The sequence below is a fragment of the Filicampus tigris genome, chromosome 2 (assembly GCF_054856515.1).
Source record: "Filicampus tigris isolate MCC_2025a chromosome 2, RoL_Ftig_1.0, whole genome shotgun sequence".
Classification (NCBI taxonomy): domain Eukaryota; kingdom Metazoa; phylum Chordata; class Actinopteri; order Syngnathiformes; family Syngnathidae; genus Filicampus; species Filicampus tigris.
Window position 1 is genome coordinate 29582902 of NC_141218.1, and position 18842 is coordinate 29601743.

Below are 18842 nucleotides of genomic sequence, written 5' to 3' on the forward strand. Positions count from 1 at the left end.
TTTCTCACACTTCCTCATTTCGCCGCTGTCGGACTTCCTGGCTGATCGGAATGCAGTCCATCAGCTCCTACAGGGAATACTGCACTTTTTACGCTTCCTCAATTCCACTCTGCCATTTGTGTGTGTGTGACTGGGTGTCACTGACTTCCTTGTGTGTCAGATTAGTCGCGCTTGAAGGAGGAGCCTGCAGCCTTTAAAAGTGCAGCTGTGGCACGCCTGATGTGATCCCACTGCAGGTGTTCAACATGGCCAACTGGATTATTAACAATGGCGTTACCTGTGTCACACTGGTGAGCTGCTTCACATTTGTACCGCAAATGGCATAAATGAGCATATTTGACAAGTTTCACGTTGCAGGTGGTGTGGATGGGCATCAACATCTTCCTCTTTGTCTGGTTTTATCTCGTCTACGACGTGGGGGATGAGTACTTTTACACGCGGCACCTCTTAGGGGTGAGTCCTTCTAAAGTTGCTCCCCACCCCCTCCCACTCTCCAGCCAAGACTCTGACAGACTCATGATTTTTTTTATTTGATTTTTTTTTTTTGGGTCACCCCAGTCAGCTCTGGCCTGGGCCAGGGCTCCTGCCGCCGTGCTTAACTTCAACTGCTTGCTGATCCTCCTTCCCGTGTGTCGCAACCTGCTGTCCCTAATACGGGGCTCCCTTGTGGTAAGATGTGCAAATATGAAACTATATCTAGTGTCTTATCCTGTCTATGAGCTTGTGCCATTTAAGACGAAAAGTGCCTCCCTCGCATAAGTTACATGGGTGTGTGAAAAGACTACCACTAGCAATGTTGTTGTAATGAAAGGTTGGGGAAACTTAAAAAGCCTCAGAACACGTAAAACACAAATGGCAATAATTATGATAAATACAGTGACATCTTGAGATTAGAGTTTAATTCGTTCCTCAACCAAGCTTATAACTCAAAACCTTGTATCTCAAATCATATTTCCCCACTGAAATGAATGGAAATGCCATTAATGCCAGCTTCCCCAAAATTATATTGCAAGATGTTGCGGTACAGTTTGTGTTCGGATATGCGTTGCTTAAAGAGCAACAACACCACAAAGCCTTCTCTGGAGATCTATAACCCCTACGGGGAAAAAGGAGTTGCAAACGGATGGAACATTTCTAGACAGTAATTTTGGACAAGTTGTAAACTTTCCTTGGGAAAAATTGGAAATTTAGGCTCATTTTTAAAACCTGAAATATAATATTTCACAAACAACAAGGACCATACAGTTTGTGCTGTTTGTCATAAGAAGACGGCACTTGACGGTATTTGTTATTCAGTAATACAATACTGACTAATAGAACCAAACACATTTCTGTTTTATTCCCAATGATTCCAATAAATTCATATATACGTTCCCATCCAGTGGCTCCTTGATATACAAGTTTAATTTGTTCCATGACCACACTCGTAACTCAAAACTCAACTCAAATAATCTTTCCCAATTGCAATGAATACAAATGCCATTTATCTGTTCTGGCCTTCCCCCAGCTACACTAATATTGGTCATTCATAACAGGATAAAGAATGTATGCCTGTTATTTCAACTTGAAGTTGCACTAAACACCAAAAACCTTTTTTTTTTTAAGAATTGTTCACTATCTACCAAACTGCTGGTTGTTGTGAATTGAGTTCACTGCCTCGATACAGTGCTTGTATCTAAAATGTATGCTTGTAAAATAAAAAAAAAAATCTGTCAAACGATGGCTCATTTCTCTAAATACAATGTCGGGTTACTCATATCTCCAGGCACCACAGTATACGTATAGTCTGTTATACATTAGTTATTTCCGTGAAAAGTTTGCAACTTGTTGAGTTCCTTGCATCTTTGGGCGTCCTGAAAAGCACCACTTAAGTGTCATTTTGTACTAGGATGATGATGATGATGATTATGGTTACTGTTATTATTCTTGAATGTTGTTTGTCAAGAAGCAGGTTCTGCGCTACATTCTATAGACACTATACAAGTTCATGAAACGTGATAATTTGACAAAGGTACTGTATAGTGTAAAGAGGAAATTTACACCAAAAAATGTCATATGTAGTTTTGGCTGTGTTTTAAGGAAGACATGGAGAAAATAAATCAAATGTATTGTTAGCATTGTGAAAACAAAAATCTTTTGTAACCCAAGTCTTGTGCCCCCCACCCCTCCCTTGTTTGTATATGGGTACTCAAATGTGAGTCATCATCATCACTCGCACTGCAATTTTGGGAGGCTGGAATTTCCCCTTGCAACTTTGAATTAAGTGATTGAAGTTGTCTAAATATGTGGGTGCTGTACATTTTTCAATTGAATTCTAAAATTTAAATTAAATATTTGCTCTTTCTTATTCAGTGTTGCAGTCGTAGTTTGAGGAAGCAGCTGGACAAAAATATTGACTTCCACAAGTTGGTGGCTTACACGATCGCCCTAATGACAGGTGAGCTTGTCACGCGGGGTGGGGGGAGAGGCTCAAATGTACTCATAACAGATCATTAGGTTATGGGAAACATGAGTTGTGATACTGTGAGTGTCTGTGGATTCAATTCCTCACTGTGACAAGGCATCAGGTGTTTCTTTTGTTTTGCTTTATCAGGGAAGTGCACTGATAAGGGGCCCTAATGTTTGAGTGAGATCATGAAAAAGATGCATGCAAATGATAACAGTTTTTTTTTCCGCGAGGCTTAAAAATGCCTAACTCTGACTATATGACAGAGTCCTATTGCACAGTGATCGGCAGACAGAGAAAAGGTGATACCATTTAAATGTTGACACAGGGTGATTCTACTCACCAAGCGTGACTGCTAGAATGCTTATTAACCTCATTGTATATATACAACAGCGTTTCTCAAACTGGGCTCATAAACTGGGTCGTTAAAAAAAACAACAGACATGTATGTGCAAAAAAAAAAAAAAAGGATGTACATTGACAACATTTCAACACATTAACAGAAAACTTTGAAAATATTTTAAAGTAAAGAAATAAAAGAGTTTCTAAAATATCTAAAAGGAAAAAAAAAATGTTTAGAGGACCATAATCAAGGGTATGAGGAAAAAAACAACAAGCAAAGAATTTAAAAGCATTTATGCTCGAGGCTGACTTCACTTCTATTGGCAGCTTATTCCATTTGTGTGAAGCATTACGGCTAATTGCAGCTTCACCATGTTTACTCGGAACTCTGGGCTCCACTAAGTGACCCAACTTTGCAGATCTCAGATCGCTGCAGGGTTTATATTCTGTCAGCATTTCTTGAATGTATTCAGTACCAAGTGATTTTTAGACCAGTAGCAGAATTTTCAAATCTATTTTAGAGCTGATTGGGAGCCAGTATAAAGCCTTTAGGACTGGAATAATATGTTCTGATCTCTTTGTTGTGGTCAGAACCCGAGCTGCAGCTGCAGCTGTTTGATGCTCTTTTGAGGGAGTCCAGTAAGAAGACCGTGACAGCAATCAAGTCTACTGGAGATAAAAGCACAGAAACGTTTCTCAGAACATATCAGACCGGACTGGAGTTAAGTTTATTTACGAGCAAAGAAGGAAATAGGCAGGTAGGTGGCTGTTTGCGGAGTCTTGGTGGGGTCAGATGTTTGGTAGATAGCTGTGGTGAGTCTTGGGGTGGCTGTGGTCAAATGGTAATCAGGAGTAAGAGGTGAGCACATGGGGGATGGAAATGGTGTGAGATTTCCAATATTGACAAGCTTGTTCATCTTGTCGGTGAAATCTGAGAGGGAGTCGTTCATAGACGATGGGATTTGTGCAGTCGTTCGGGGGCAATGTACAGTCCAGGGGTGAGTCCGGTGGTGGTGTTTGGCAGTGTAAAGACTGCTCCAAAGTTTTGGTTGAATCAAGCGGTGGTTGTGGCCCAGAAGTTGGGGCCGATGAGGAGAAATCAGTCTCTTCTGGAGGGAGAGGTGTGGGGGATTGGGTTTCAACGTGTGCTCGTCTTATCTGTTGTTGCGGATAAACATGGCCTTTTGTTGTGAGAACGTGGAGCCCCGTGACGCGCACTTTGGACAATGTTGGCAGTCCGTAATTTGATCTCCTGCTTATTAAAATAAGTCCTATTGCGTTGGAAAAGATGATGACGTTCCCAAAAATGTAAAAATTGTCAATAAAATTCACTGAATGAGAAGCACAGACGCTTCTTTGCCATCTTGACAGCGACATTATCCGGCTGAAGCGCTCATCCTCTTGCCGGACTCTAGCAAGAGGCCCACTCAGAAATACCTCTGCGTTCAGAGATTGCATTTTTTTGTAGAGGGGTCTTACTTCAGCGTCTGACTGTTTTTTCAACATATCAAATGCTCCTGTGTGAATTATAACCGATCTGACTGTCGAATACTCAGTATAGCGATCTTCTCAACTTTTTCAGAAATATTAGAAACTTTGTCATTAGCAAAACACTGAACTTTTGTGTGCTTTCTGCTGCGTGGACGTTTGACGCCAAATAAGGCTTTGTCGCCTACTGTCAGTGTTTGTGGCCCAGTAGCTCATCTCATTTGCTGAGAGGGTCCACTTTCATACATTTCATTGGTGCTGTGAGCCACGGAAAATTGCTGGTCAGATGACAGTAAGGCAAACCAGTTTCTCAGTTCAATGCCCACGTTTTGTTTTCGTTGTCAGTAAAATGGTTTCCTTTTTCTTGCTGATACCGAAGTCCAAGACTGATTTCTTGGTGTTGATACGACCTCTTGCATGAGCCGATGGTACTCCTCATTACTTGGTTCACGGTCAGGTCTGGCTGTTGGGCGAAAACTGTTCATTTTTGGCTTTGCTCCCAGCAAATTCCAGGGAGGGCTGGTGGATGGAGCTAGCTGTCTGTTAGCATGCTTGTGTCCACTGTTTGGAGACACTGGTAGCGTGGTCTCATTGCCTGATTTCCCATTCACCTCCACAAACACTTTGAGGCGACCATTTTTGCCTCCAGCGCTGCCATCTTCTGAAGGAGTTTGTGGTAGTCGTCAGTCGAAACAGGAGGCATCTTGCTTTTAGCCTTGTTGCTAATAGCAGTCTTGTGCTAATTGGCCGTACTCACGCATTAAAAAAGAAAAAGTACAGCCACCTCGATATTAAAAGTAGACAGAAGTCCAGAGAGAAAAAAAAAACGCAAAGCACTTATCTCTGAAAAGGATGCAAGCAAAGCAAAAGCTGAGCAATTGGCGTCTACACACTACGCAAGCAGGAAGCAGTTAGGCTAACCTTATTCTGGTTGTAGCTTGCACTAGTGGTGAATAACTGCATTGAATCCAACTGAGAGCTATTTCCACCTGACTCGAGTGTTAAAATTGGAGAGTTCTAAACTCAACCTGACGAGTGTTGCTCCATTTTGAGTACAGCTCTTGTGTCTGATCATAGTATGTCACAAAAATGAATGTATTAGGCGTGTTTGGTAACTCAAAACAAGTGTGTACTGTGTGTCGTGTGTCATGTTTGACCCATGTGGCTTCTCTGTGTCATGTCCCGACAGCTGTTCACGTCATCGCTCATCTTCTGAACATGGAGTGGTACAACAACAGCAGACAAGGCGTTTACGATGAGCTCAGCACAGCGCTGTCCGACCTGGAGGACACGAAAAACACTACCTACCTCAACCCCATTCGCATAATGAGCCTAGTGAGTCGGCCTCTACTCTACATGGCTTTGATCGTTAGATTCAAAATCATGATTAGATTACTTTTATGTTGAGTGGTTTAAAGGGATAGTTGGGCCGGGATGGCCAAGTTCATTTGATATATTTTTTGATCAGGAAAATGAAAAGAGTTGTCATTTTCTAGTTTATCAATACATTTTGGAGAAATGAGGAAATAAGTGACCCCATGAATAACGCCTCTTGTTAATGAGGGGAATGGCCGCGCCCCCTACCGTTCTATCCTTGTTCGGTCGGAGTCACTGGAGGAACCGATTACAAACTCTCCATTGGGAATCCTTATGCTGGGACAAGCGCACACTGCTTATTGCTTAAAAAAAACAAAAACACTGCTTCTTTGCTGATCACGGTTAGGACGAGCGAGGCATTTAACACCAGTCAGGATATTTACAGAGACTGAAGTGGGAATGAGTGGACGTGCACATTTATTTGGACAAGGAATGCCCCCAGTTTTTCGACCGACAACCTTTTGTTTTAACGGCCTGAAGCTAGTTGTTGCTATTAGCTGTGCCGTTATCCTACTGTTAGCCGGGAGGGAAGTTGAAACATTCACAGTCGGATGATGCCGTGCATGTTAGACGTGCTAGCCGCAACATAGCCGCCAATTTCATGTCGAAATGTCTTTATATATATATATTAGTTTTCTTTTTAATCTCTAGCAAAATAATTGTAATAATTAAGGCAACAGATAAGCGGATCAGATAATGGATGGATAATAATAACTAAGCCACTAAAAAGGTAAATATTAGGAAGACCTTCTGATGTAGACCATCGCAAATCACAGTCTCACCATAATAGTGTTGAATTAGTACTTTTATTTAATACGTCTCGGGCAGTGTCAATTAAACCTGAGTATTAGTATCAGTGGTTTGTATAGGCAGAATTGAGCTTTTGTCTCTTTAATGGCCGTTCCCAATGAAGTGGCCAATGAACACAGATGACATGAAGTTGTTTTTGTGTGTCAGGACCCGCAGCAAATTCCCACTTACTTGGTGTTCACCACCATCGCCGGCATCACTGGGGTCATCATCACCCTGTGCCTCATCCTCATCATCACGTCTTCCATGGAGGTCATCCGCCGCAGCTACTTTGAGGTCTTCTGGTACACGCACCATCTCTTTATCATCTTCTTCGCCGGCCTCGTCATTCATGGCGCCGGGTAGGAGAACGCCCCGCCGTGCCCTCCCTTCCTCGCTCTCTGCTGTATTGTTTGCCATCAACTCTTGCCGCGTCCCCTTCAGGCGCATCGTGAGGAAACAGGCCGAGACCAAAGCACACAACTTCACCATCTGCAAGGACCGCAGCGCTGAGTGGGGGCGGATTCCCGAGTGTCCTGTCCCGCAGTTTTCAGGGAACTTTCCGCAGGTTGGTCTCTTGTTTTGGACAGCTTTGTGAGAACGTGCACCATTCACAAAACGTTAGGCATATAACGGCTGACACTTGAATTAATGAACTAACTAATAATTTGAATTAGATTGATAAGGTGATGAGAGTCAATGTTGATTAATCAGTGACGTCAGTGGTATTTTTCGGTCGTTGCTTCAAATGCAAGCTAGCTCGCTTTGCCCGCTGTCCCAGGCTACATTTAGAGACCTTCATGGCCTTGTAGACAGTCAGAACTTGTTCAAGTCCAACACATCCAAGCAACAAAACTGCAGGTCACTACTCGCTTCAGTATTAAAGTGTTTTTTTTTGCTTTATCTTCCGAGCGCAAACTGAAGACATGAGTATTGCACGGTGGCAGTGAAGTCACTCAACTCTTCACAATAAGCAGAAAATAGTGAGCAATTCATCAAAAAAGAGGTTTCGGTATGTTTAATGCCTACCCCAGATCAAGTTTACCGTCAAACGAAACATATACGTGGGAAAATACAAACGGTGGAGCAACTCCTGTCGACAGATAATATAACAGTACCCATAGGCATACTGTATGTTGTTTGTCATCTATGAAAAATGAATACGGGTCATATAACGGCATCTTACGGAGTCACTTTGTGGCGGAAGTACTACTCTTCTTTGTGTCTGCATCACAGTGTTATACTGCCTCCCAAGACGGGCATACCAAAAGCAGCAGCACAATGAATAATATTGCAGCACTAAATTATCATGCACAAACTCCATTGAAATGGTATTCTATTTAATGACATGTTTTAGCTTTTTCTCTAAAGTCCAAGATTAAGAAAATTACTGTATGTGCCTTACCTCAATAAATGATGACATGCATCAACTCCATATTTGAACAATACGAACAAAACTTGAGGCCATAACTGCTAACAATCCTCCTCTTGTCATCCCCCCAGACTTGGATGTGGGTGATCGGTCCGATGATTCTGTACCTGTGTGAGCGGCTGCTGCGTTTGGTCCGATACTTGCAGACGGTCCGATACCGAAAGGTAAAGTTTCCACTGAAATTCGGATCGTGTCTTTCCATCTCACCTTCGTCCCTTAATTTTTTTAGTTTTGTTTTGTTTTGTTTGTTCTTTTTTAGATCGTGATGCATCCGTCCAAGGTGCTGGAGTTGCAGCTGGTCAAGAGCGGCTTCAAAATGGAGGTGGGCCAGTACGTGTTCCTCAACTGTCCGGTCATCTCGCAACTGGAGTGGCACCCGTTCACCATGACCTCGGCCCCCGAGGAGGACTTCTTCAGCGTGCACATCCGCTCGGCCGGAGACTGGACGGAAAAACTCATCAGCATCATGCAGCAGCTGCCCGAGGGCGCCCAAGGGCCCAAGTCAGTTCATTTCAAATGTTTTGCTGCCATTATGCGACTGCTGAGAGAAGACCGTAGTCACACTCGTGCTATCAGAGACAAGCGTTCACTGTAAAGCTGTTGCTCAGCAACCGTGCAGGAAGACTTCGACTTACAAACACATTCCATTCCTACGCTGGCGACGTAACCCGAATTTCGCTCTAAGTCGGATGTCACCGTTAAAGTCGGAATGGACGTCTTATTTTGTATAGGAAAAACCTAAAGTACTAACCTGATGTCTGACGTCGTGTTTCTGGAAGACGTTAAAATTCAGGTGCTGTACTTTACTGTACATTACTGCTGAGAGGTGGATGGAGAAGAAGGCGGGGAGGGAGAGAGAGGCAAACAAACACAGACACGCACTAGCACAAGAAACGCTGTGGTGCTGGGGACAAAATGGCGGAAGAGGCACGGGCGTCGTAGTCGAAACGTCGCAGGTCGAATACATCGTAACTCGAGGACTTCCTGTGTTTGCGTTAGCGCTGGTAGGCGTTCACATTAATGCTGTTGCGTCGAAAATCTTTAGTGAGTGAATGCTGACAGACAATCACTCACCAATCAATGCAGCGAAACAATGGAGGAGCATTTGTGCTTTTTATTTACACACTTGTGTGAATGTTGTGAAAGCATTCACACCAATGCAGCATTGGGCCCATCATATTTTTGTTCGCGCCGAGACAAGCAGTCACATTGTTAGTGTTTCTAAAATGCTGCGAAGCATTTACACAAAAGCTAACGTGTCAAAATATTTGTTGTGAATGCTGAGAGACAAGCACTCACGCGATTGTGTGTCTTAAATGTTTGTGTTCATCAAAATACTTGCGTAAGCACGAGCATTCCCACTCAACTTATTGCCAATTACTGAGTGAATGCTGAGGGACGAGCATTCACACTCATGCTTTTGCAAATAAAAACGGATTGTGCGAATGCAAGGCAAGAATTGCTGTGCAGCACGATCAATGGAATTGCAGCACTTAGAGATGATGCACACACTGACCAATACATTGTATTTAATTGTTATCCCAACTCAAAAAGCTCTTCGGCGGGGTCACCGGTGTCTCAATGCAGCCAAACTCGATGCTTGACATCGACGCGTGTCTTTGGTCCCTACTAGAATGGGCGTGGACGGGCCCTTCGGTACGGCCAGCGAGGACGTGTTCGACTACGAGGTGGCCATGCTGGTGGGCGCGGGGATCGGCGTCACCCCCTTCGCCTCAATCCTCAAGTCCATCTGGTACAAATTCAAGGAGTCCAACCCGGTTCTGCGCACGCGAAAGGTAACGCGCAACCACGCGACGACACTGCTCGCTTTCTGCTTTTGTTGTCTTTTCAAGGCAAAAGGCGTGCTGTCATGCAGTCTGACACCTATTGTTTGCACACTTCAGGTGAGGTCGAACTGGTTTAGGCCACTGAGTTTTGACATTCTCAGGCAACCTATTATAGCACCATTTTTTTCGAGTACATTTTTGGGCTGGGCAATTAGACCTTTTTCTTCTCTTGGCTCGTAGACAAACAAATAGCTTTGACAGTCAAAACAAGTTTTGGTTTCCTTTTTTTTTGCTTTTCACTTCTGAGATCTGATTTTATTTCTGATGATAGCAAACACGATTTTAAAGATCCCCCCCATTGGCAACACTGCGTATGCTTTTGAAAACCTACCCTTCAGTTCACAGCCTTGTTTTTTAGTTAGCAGTGCAATGATGCGCTATGTAATGCGGAAACTGCTATAAAAAAAAAAATCATCCTGACAAATGTCCTACTACATGATGCCTTGATAGTAATAGATGAATAAATAAATAAATAATTTTAATATGAGCCGTCATTGGGGCGATTTTGGCAGTCAATTCACCTCACATTAAGCAGCATTTTGGCAAAAAGTGAAGCATTCTTCAAAAAGGAGGCTTCAAGGTGTTTAATGCCACGCCCAGTTGAAGGATAACATCCAAATAAACAGTAGACAAAGAAAATCACACCTTGTTTTCATTTAAAGCACCCCCCCCATTAGCTTTGCATTTTAGTCTGCTAATAGCATTTATTTTGCGGTAGCATTAAGCAAAAGATTGAACACAAACGAAAATTCACATGAGAACATTTTTTTTTTTTTTTTTTAATTTTTTGGGTGGTTGGGGGCTGGAACAAATGAATGGCATTTGCGTTCATCTCAATGGGGAAAGATGATTTTGGATACGAGCGTTTTGTGTTACAAGCATGGTCACAGAACGAATAAAGTCGTATCGCACGGCATCGCTGTACATATTTAGAATTGATTCCCCACGGGTGTTTGAAAACACATCTTGAATGTTGACCATGCATGTCACACTGAATCTGTAGTTGAAATTCCATCTGTGTGTCGTGGTCGTCTTTTGTTCCAGTTGAGCTAGTTTGTCCCACGCTGGCATTTTCCCTTGCCTGAATGAAGCAAAGTGATGTAACCTGCCCACGTAAACACACCCTTTGAGCAAGCGCCTCATTGTCGTTGTCTTTTTTTCGTACCTTTTTTACTTCCTGGTTCCAGATCTACTTCTACTGGCTGTGCCGGGAGACAAATGCCTTTGAGTGGTTTGCCGACCTCCTGCAGGTCCAAGAGCGGGAGATGGAGGAGAGGGGCATTGGGGATTTCCTCACCTACAAGCTCTTTCTGACCGGATGGGATCAGAGTCATGTATGTTCTTGCCAAAATGAAAATCCTTTGCGCCCGCGATGATTGTTTTGAATGGTTTTTACTGTACAGTGTTCCCCTGCATATTTGAAAAACACAACGTATTCCGTTTTTGTGCTCAGCTCTCTGTATGATATAGAAGTAGGGGCTTGGTGTCAAGGAACTAATTGCGGAGCTTCATATAATGTTTTTATAGGCAATTATAAATCTTTTTCGGTGGGGGGGGTGATCGGAGTCAGGGATGACATGAAGAGCTCATGTAGGGTAACTTCATTTTGCCTGTTTTGCAGGTGAGTGATTGCAAGATTTATGGCTGCAATCAAATCTGGGTTTTACAACTTGCCCACTTCTATGGCAATAATTCCTCCTTCTGAGTACTGTACTTGTTTTCACAGAACTCATAGTTTTCCTTGGCCATTTTGCCAAATATACAGAACTTAGACTTCATCTGTGTTGTCTGAAAGAAACCAAACAGTGATCAGGAAAAAAAGGTTTAGCGTAGTAGTGGTCAAATTCCAAACAGCCGTCAAACTGATCCATATTTCATGAAATGGATACCATTCACCTGTGCTAACATGCTAAAGCACTACATTCTGAGTCTCTCAAGCTCAACTTTGTGTGAGCTGATACCTGGTTTCACTTGTGCCTTTTCTGAGTCCTTAGTGGTTTGGATACTGCGGGTGGCTTTGGAACGTCCATTTTGTTTGCTCATGTCAGCTCTTCCTGTTCTCTTAAGGCCAATCATGCCATGGTACACTTTGACGAGGAGACCGACGTGGTCACTGGACTCAAACAGAAAACTCACTATGGAAGACCCAACTGGGATAAGGAGTTTGAACAAGTCCGCAAAGAGAACCCCTCGTAAGACAATCGTCTTCCCTCTTTGAATTACCAAACCAAATCAAACATTGTCAAAAATGTCTCGTGTTTTGCATTTCATTTTCAGGGCCGTGGTGGGAACCTTCTTGTGCGGGCCGGTGGCTTTGGCCAAGGTCTTGGAAAAGAAATGCGCCAAATACTCTGACGTGGACCCGCGCAAGACAAAGTTCTACTTCAACAAGGAGAATTTCTGAGCTGGGGGGAGAAAAAAACTATAAAAGCAGTTTCTATTCGGGAAGACCTGTTGGGGAATGTTGCTCACTGCTAATTAAGGCACACACGCATGTGTTGAAAGCGCACATGGGGGAAAAAAAAAAAAAAAAAATCTGACAACAATGCTGGGCGTGCTCCACTGCTCTGAATTCTCCCTATTCGCTCTACCACTGGTCATGATGGTAGTTAAAAATATTGTATAAAAGTTATTTAATTAGTAAAAAAAAAAAAAAAAAATGCTAACATATTTAAAGAACAGGGTTTCCTTCAACTCATGAACATGTTTATTACAAAAGCTGCAAACTTGTGTATGTGAAGTGGAAGCTAAGAATCACATTTTAACAGTAGTAATAATACAAGTATAAAGTCCCACTATTGTGAGGGGAAAAACGGTCACAATTAAAAGAATGAAGCAACAATATTGTCAGGAAAATGTCAGAATTTAAAAAGAATAAAGTTGCACACATGAGAAAAACAGACTTGATTTTAAAAGATTAAAGTTTCCACCAAAAAATCATGATGAATAAAAAAGTTTAAAATTTAAAAAATTAATTCTTTGTAAGGAGTACTCAAATAAAAGAATATGGTGTTAATTTAAAAATGGCCAAAAGAATCACCATTCATAATCTGAAAAAAGCTGTGCTTTATAAAGGACAGCCACGTTAGAAAAATAAGACTGGTGTAAAAGAAGAGTGATAAAAAAAAATCTGTGAAAAAAGTCATACATTACAAGGAATAACAGTTATATCACACTGGGGAACAATTTGAAAAATAATTCCGTTTGTGCAGTCACAATTGAGAGAGAGTGCGGTGAGAGGTGTGTGCAGCTCCCAATAGGTCAGTACTATCAATATCTGCAAACAGAAATCTAGCATAGTAGGAATTAAGAGGATTAGTACTGGCTTTTCTCTTAAAGTAGTAATCAAACCCCCCCCAAATTTGTTGCAATAATATGTTCTATGCGCCTTCACTAGTCTAAACGTGGCATTCTGATTAATATTGCGTTTGTGGAATATGAGTTAAGCAGCAAAATTTACCCGTTTTAGCCACCTCAGGGGGCGGTCATTTTGGGCCGACTGAAAATGACATCATAGTTGCTCAGGGCTTAGGTAACGACCAATCACAGCTCACCTGTTTTCTGAAGCTGAGCCATGATTGGCCGTTACCTGAGCCCTGAGCAACTGCGTTGTCATTTTCAGTCGACAGCAAGTGGCAAAATGGCTGCCCCGAGCGATGGCTAAAAATGGGTGGATTTTACTGCTAAACTCATATTCCTCAAATGAAATATTAATGCCATGTTTCGACTGGTGCTCAAAAACTTAAAACTGAGATCAGTTTTGGACTCCGCACCCAAAAATGAGCTAAAAACAGCTGTCTAGCCTAACTCAACCAAAATTGTATTCCCAGTGTAATAATATAAATGTAACTGACCAATTTTGGGCCTTGAGCGTCATAGTTCTTTTTTGCAGTACGCTTTCACACCAAATGTTGCAATACACGAAGTCTTCAAATGCCGGAGCAATGCTGTCCACTCAATCATGTCAATGGGGGTTATCCAGAATGTTTCAGAAATCAGAATTTTGACCTTAACCCGAATATTGACTGCATGTAAATGTAGTCACTATGGTATTGGGGACAAATGGCGGAGGAGGCACGGGCTTCATAAAGTCGAAACCTCGTAAGTCGCGTAGGTCATAATTTGAGGACTTCCTGCAGTTACTTTGTTTATATTTTGTATTGTACATTGCATTTATCATGTATTTTGCATCCGAGCAGTTACCAATGTATCTTTTTCGAAATTTCATACTTCTAGCACTTTGTTTCTGTAAATATGAAAAGCACTTTTTAAAAAAAAAAATGAGTTAATTCATGATGAGGCCTGGCAGTTCCCGGTAAACAAAACCAATGATTCATTATTGCGTATTGTCAAAGTATCCTAATACAATTTTATTATCTTGATCCCTATTGTTTGGAGACGGAAGAAGGAAGAAGCGCACCCGGGAAAAAAAAAATCCCGTGGTGTGTTGGTAATGATCCACTGAAACCAAGGACAGGCATGTTTAAGCTCAATTTGAATAGCGAACTCAAGTGCTAATTTTCTATTATGTTTTTATGTTTCTGGTAAATAAAGAATACATGGTCATGTTTTAGTAGTTTTGTTTTATTCATGAAGCATGGGGAAAAATAAAGGATGACGGGATATGTTTGTGTTCACACTTTTTTGGCGGGACTCCATAAAAAAAAAAAGGATATGGGAAAAAAAACTATACAACCATCCAAACGAATGAAGAGGCAAACTTCAGGTTGAGGTCAGGCTGCAAGTCCTAAAAGAATAAGAAGAAAGTCACAATATTATATCATTAAACTCAAGAAAATGCTTTTCAAAGGGCCAGTTCCTATTCAATTTGTATTTTACTAATAACAGTAATGGTGTCTTATATCATGTTCAAATTTCTTCAGAGGGTGAATTGCTGGTTTTTCTTAGCTGCAAGCTATCATCCAAATTTTGAAAATTCAAATTTAAAAAAATGTCCCTATAAGCGAGAGAGTATTATGAGATCATTATGATTATGAGTAATTTTACTTTAAGAATGTCACAGCGTAGTGAGCATACAAGAAAAAAGTTGTAATATTAAAAATTCAAATTCTATATTATGAGAATAACAATAATAGTCAATTTAATTACTGCATAAAATTTACAAAAATACAATAAAATGTAATTTTACTATTCATGAAAACAACGAAAAAGAATAAAGTCATGCTACCGGAATAACTGTATGACGCGAGGTAAAAGTCCATTTTTGAAGAACAAAGTTAGAATTATGAAACAAGAGCAGGATATAGAATACGTTTGCAAAATATAAGAAAGGAAAGGACAATTTTGGGAAACTAAAGAGCTGAAATGGTGGGGGGGGGGGGGGGGAAATCACGTTTTCTTCATTGATTAAACAGGTATAATTGTGCCCAATGAACGTGGCAAAGTGATGACATAGTGTAGGTGGCGTGCACAAAAGCACCTGGGCGCGCTTGAGCCTGGTGTGGGTTGTGGCGACGCACATACCTGCCCCCTCGCGGCGTCCGCGGGCCAATCAAGGTGCGCCGGTGGTTTTCTGGATCTGTTCTTTGAGGATGAGGATGCTCTGCCTCTGCTCGGGGGGCAGCATGGCGATCTGTTCCGGGGTCAGCTGGAGGACTTGCATGATCAGGGCAGCCTGCAAACGGGGACGCAAAAAGGGATCAACAGGGTGTGGCGCCTGCACTCAAGGATTACATACGACACACAAGTGCTCTTAGAACTTGGAAAAATGCAGAGTGAGCTTTTTTGTTTTTGATTGAAGAAAAAAAAAAAAAGAAGAGCTTAACGATGTACGCACATCAGGGAAATAAATGTCTTTGACAACAGTAGCACCTCGGCCTCCCTCATTTTGAGTCAGGAAGACCATCCCTTAGTGACACCTACCTTCTCCTGGTCTTGTGTTGAAACTTGGTTCTGAGCCGGACTGAAGCCGCCGCCTCCTCCTGCCCCTGCCCCTCCCGAAGGAGGAACTCCAGACATAACGGGGCCCTGTGGAGAAAAAACACGGCGGACATTTGCCTTGTTGATAAGCTGAGTAATGATTAGCCAGACTGGACAGAAGCTGCTCACTTTGGAGGGTCAAGGAAGAATATTGCACACTAGTTGCCTTGTTCTTTGCCTTCCTCACTACAACGCAATTGCAGCATGTGCAAAAAAAACAAATGCTAATCTGTATGCAAAATTATCATGAGCATGCTTCATACAATGTGCACAGTGTAAAAAAAAAAATGTATCATTATTTATTACAGTCAATCTACTACAAGGCCAGGCAAGGGATGGCACAACTTTGGTAGTCATTCATTCATATGCATTCATTCATTCTTTTTTTTTATAATTAATTTATCTCATTAAATGTCTAATTCAGCAACTGAAAAATAAATTGAAACATTTGTGAAATTACTTTTTTTTTTTTTTTTTTAAATCAGTTTATTTAATTTTCTATAATTAAATTCATTCAAAGCAAGTCATTTGGACTAATTTATGACAAACAATTTTATATTCACATTTGACCATTTTTTGGCAATTGCTTAATGAATTATTATATATTATAGCATTAAAAATATGAATGTTTTATTTTAATATTACTGGTAAAACACATTTGAAATCTTTTGAAAACACACAACATTCAACTTTTTTTCCCCACTTTAAAATTCCTTAACTATATTATAAATATTTTATACATAATACAATGAGAATCTTATTGTATTAATAACATATTTCAAACACTTAAGATGTATTTTGCCATTTAAAAAAATATATATATTTTAAAAAAATCATTAAGAATTTTAAAAATTGATAAAAACAATTTTAACAAAAAATTACATTAAAATGTGTCAATTCATTCAAATAAAGTATTTCACATACTGTATAAAACATTTTGTTGCCATTTTTGTACGTTAATCAAAAAATAATTAACTACAGATAATAAAATTAAAAACAATGTATTGTATACATTAAATTTGGGTACTTTGCTTTGCTTTTTTGATTATTTGTTGGTATTTCACTCAAGTACTAGTTAAATATTTGTTATTGTCAATTGTTAAAATAAAAATAGGTAAAATAAACAATTCTAAACATATATTAAACATTTCTGACTTTTTTTTTAAAAAAAAGGAAATAATCAGTTCATTCATGCAAATGAAAGAGTGAATGAATGAGTGATCTAGTGGTAAAAAAAACAAAAACAATTGGACAGCATCCTTCTGATTGTAGACTGGCTGCTCGAGTTCACCGTTGATGTCACGGTGACTCAACAAACAAGACAGAAGGAAGAAGACTCGAGCCTTGCGCCTGATGACTTGCGCAGATAAAACACACGGAAAACAAAAACCAAGCAAGGAGCGGAAGAGACGTTTACCGGCCGTGCCGCGAGGGGTGCGTTGGGGCCCATGTTGTGGGGGATGGGGCCCTGCATTCCTCCCGCCATGGGAACCCTCTGGCCTCCTGCCACAGGGCCGCGGGCGTCCATGGCTCGGGGATCGCGGCCTGCCGGAAGACGCGCAAACACAAAAGACACATCACACGCACATTAAGTCGTGTGAAACAAACAAAAGGTTAATTAGCATACTTTTGGAACAATCCTGAAATTGAGTTTCCTGGCGCTTACTTGCCGTCTTAAAGTATATAAGCCTTTCTCACACGGCACTGGCTCAGTGTGAAAGGGCCGTGCAGCAGAGCCAAACGCTCAGTCGCTTGGCCAGTCGTGCGGCTCTCACGACTCCGGCGCATTGGCATTGCCAAGCTGCGCGAGACATTTGGAAATGCTATGGGGGTTGACGATCATTTAGAAAAAGGAAGCAAAATATGTACATTTCATTTCATACGCATAGGTAGATGGAGCCTTCACTCTGAGCGGCTGCCGCGTTGAAATGACACGAGACATGCGGCTTGTATCATAGCTGCACGTCTGATGTTTGTAAAAACCAATGTGCATCAAAAAAACAAAATAATACAACGAGTTAAGAGCGAAAAGGTGAGTGGTTTTTTTGCAGTTGAACGGAAATTCGCCACTCCTCCTACAAAAAGTGTCTGCTGGTGGCATAGTGGCTAGAGCGCTCACCCTGAAGGTGCTGCTTGAAGGTTGAAATACTCTAACGCTATGGACATTTTGATTTTATTGTAATTTATTTATTTTTTACTGTGTTGACAACTTCTTGCAGCCAGTTGGGAGTTGTAAATGAGTCATTTTGTTTCACGTATTACCATTTACTATTGTGATCAAATCGGGTGTTTCATATTTTGGGACTATGACATCTTTTTCGGCAAAAGTACGATTAGTAATCCATTCTAACTTGACTGAAAGGTAAACAAAATTCGATGGCGGATTTGGGCAACGAGTCCGGATTCACGGTGGTCGGCGCGAGCTACAAAGTAAGTCTTAAATTAGCAACAGTATTACCGTACACCCCGGTGTAATGAGAAGACGGTAAAACGGTGTACTATCAACCCTGTCGCCCACCAGATTGACTAGCTATGTTCAAACTGTTTTTTTCCCCCATCTGTCAGAGGATCCCCTCCTCCGCTCGAAGCAATCCACGTGTAATTGCGCGGCGAACAAAAGCGTGCGAGACACGCAGCGCTACCCGTTGTTTTTGACCACTTTGAACCTAGGATAATAGCGCTACATCTATTAAATAAACATTCAGCTAAATTAGAATAAATTATGTAACATACAATGCTTCACAAATATAATATGCCTTATAACCAGTGTTGTATGTGTGAATTATTATTTTTTTTTTAAATAGGTCCCTTCATTGATATCACACCAATGGCTGGTAAAATACGGTAGGTTAAATTCATTCATTCATTTTGAGAGGGTAAATGACTAACGCATTTAGCAGCAATGCTGTAACATGGTGAAAGAGTGCGACACGGCTGCTTGGGCTGACCTCTGGTTTCCATCGGGGGTCCGCGCTGCTCCAGCATAGGTGGCCCTCTGGGGTCACCCATCATGTTTCGCGGTTCGCCCATCGGCGGCCCTCTCATGTCCATCGGAGGTCCTCGCATATCCGGTGGTGGTCCGCCTCCCATTGGGCCCATGTGCACCGGCGGCGGGGCGTGGGGGGGAGGCGCTCCCATGTAGCCTCGGCTAAACGCAAAGTTGGCATTGGTCAAGTGCTTG

General features: G+C 41.5%; 2 protein-coding genes across 3 annotated transcripts in view; one reads left to right on the forward strand and one right to left on the reverse strand.

Moving 5' to 3' along the window:
* Nucleotides 1–108: 108 nt before the first annotated feature.
* Nucleotides 109–14287, forward strand: nox1 (NADPH oxidase 1). The gene is made up of 13 exons (XM_086023345.1): nucleotides 109–290; nucleotides 358–453; nucleotides 559–669; nucleotides 2353–2437; nucleotides 5466–5611; nucleotides 6611–6804; nucleotides 6887–7010; nucleotides 7946–8038; nucleotides 8134–8375; nucleotides 9508–9670; nucleotides 10909–11055; nucleotides 11789–11913; nucleotides 11999–14287. Exons 1-13 carry the CDS (start codon nucleotides 246–248, stop codon nucleotides 12123–12125), a joined length of 1698 nt encoding a protein of 565 aa, XP_085879471.1. The 5' UTR covers nucleotides 109–245; the 3' UTR covers nucleotides 12126–14287.
* cstf2 (cleavage stimulation factor, 3' pre-RNA, subunit 2) overlaps nucleotides 14285–18842 on the reverse strand; it is a 22581-nt gene continuing 18023 nt past the window's right edge. For both annotated transcript variants that reach the window (XM_086023346.1, XM_086023347.1), the window contains 5 exons: nucleotides 18610–18809; nucleotides 17079–17206; nucleotides 15605–15709; nucleotides 15206–15356; nucleotides 14285–14468 (listed from right to left, as the gene is read on the reverse strand). In XM_086023346.1, coding sequence (XP_085879472.1) covers nucleotides 15234–15356; nucleotides 15605–15709; nucleotides 17079–17206; nucleotides 18610–18809 — 556 coding nt within the window. In that variant the 3' untranslated portion in view covers nucleotides 14285–14468; nucleotides 15206–15233. The remainder of the gene's footprint in view (nucleotides 14469–15205; nucleotides 15357–15604; nucleotides 15710–17078; nucleotides 17207–18609; nucleotides 18810–18842) is intronic.

Excerpts from the sequence above, each read along its gene's own strand:
- nox1 (XM_086023345.1), top strand. The coding sequence starts at position 246 with ATGGCCAACTGGATTATTAACAATGGCGTTACCTGTGTCACACTG. Across the intron at positions 291-357 it reads GCGTTACCTGTGTCACACTG|GTGGTGTGGATGGGCATCAA; the intron begins GTGAGCTGCTTC and ends TTCACGTTGCAG. Across the intron at positions 454-558 it reads ACACGCGGCACCTCTTAGGG|TCAGCTCTGGCCTGGGCCAG; the intron begins GTGAGTCCTTCT and ends GGGTCACCCCAG.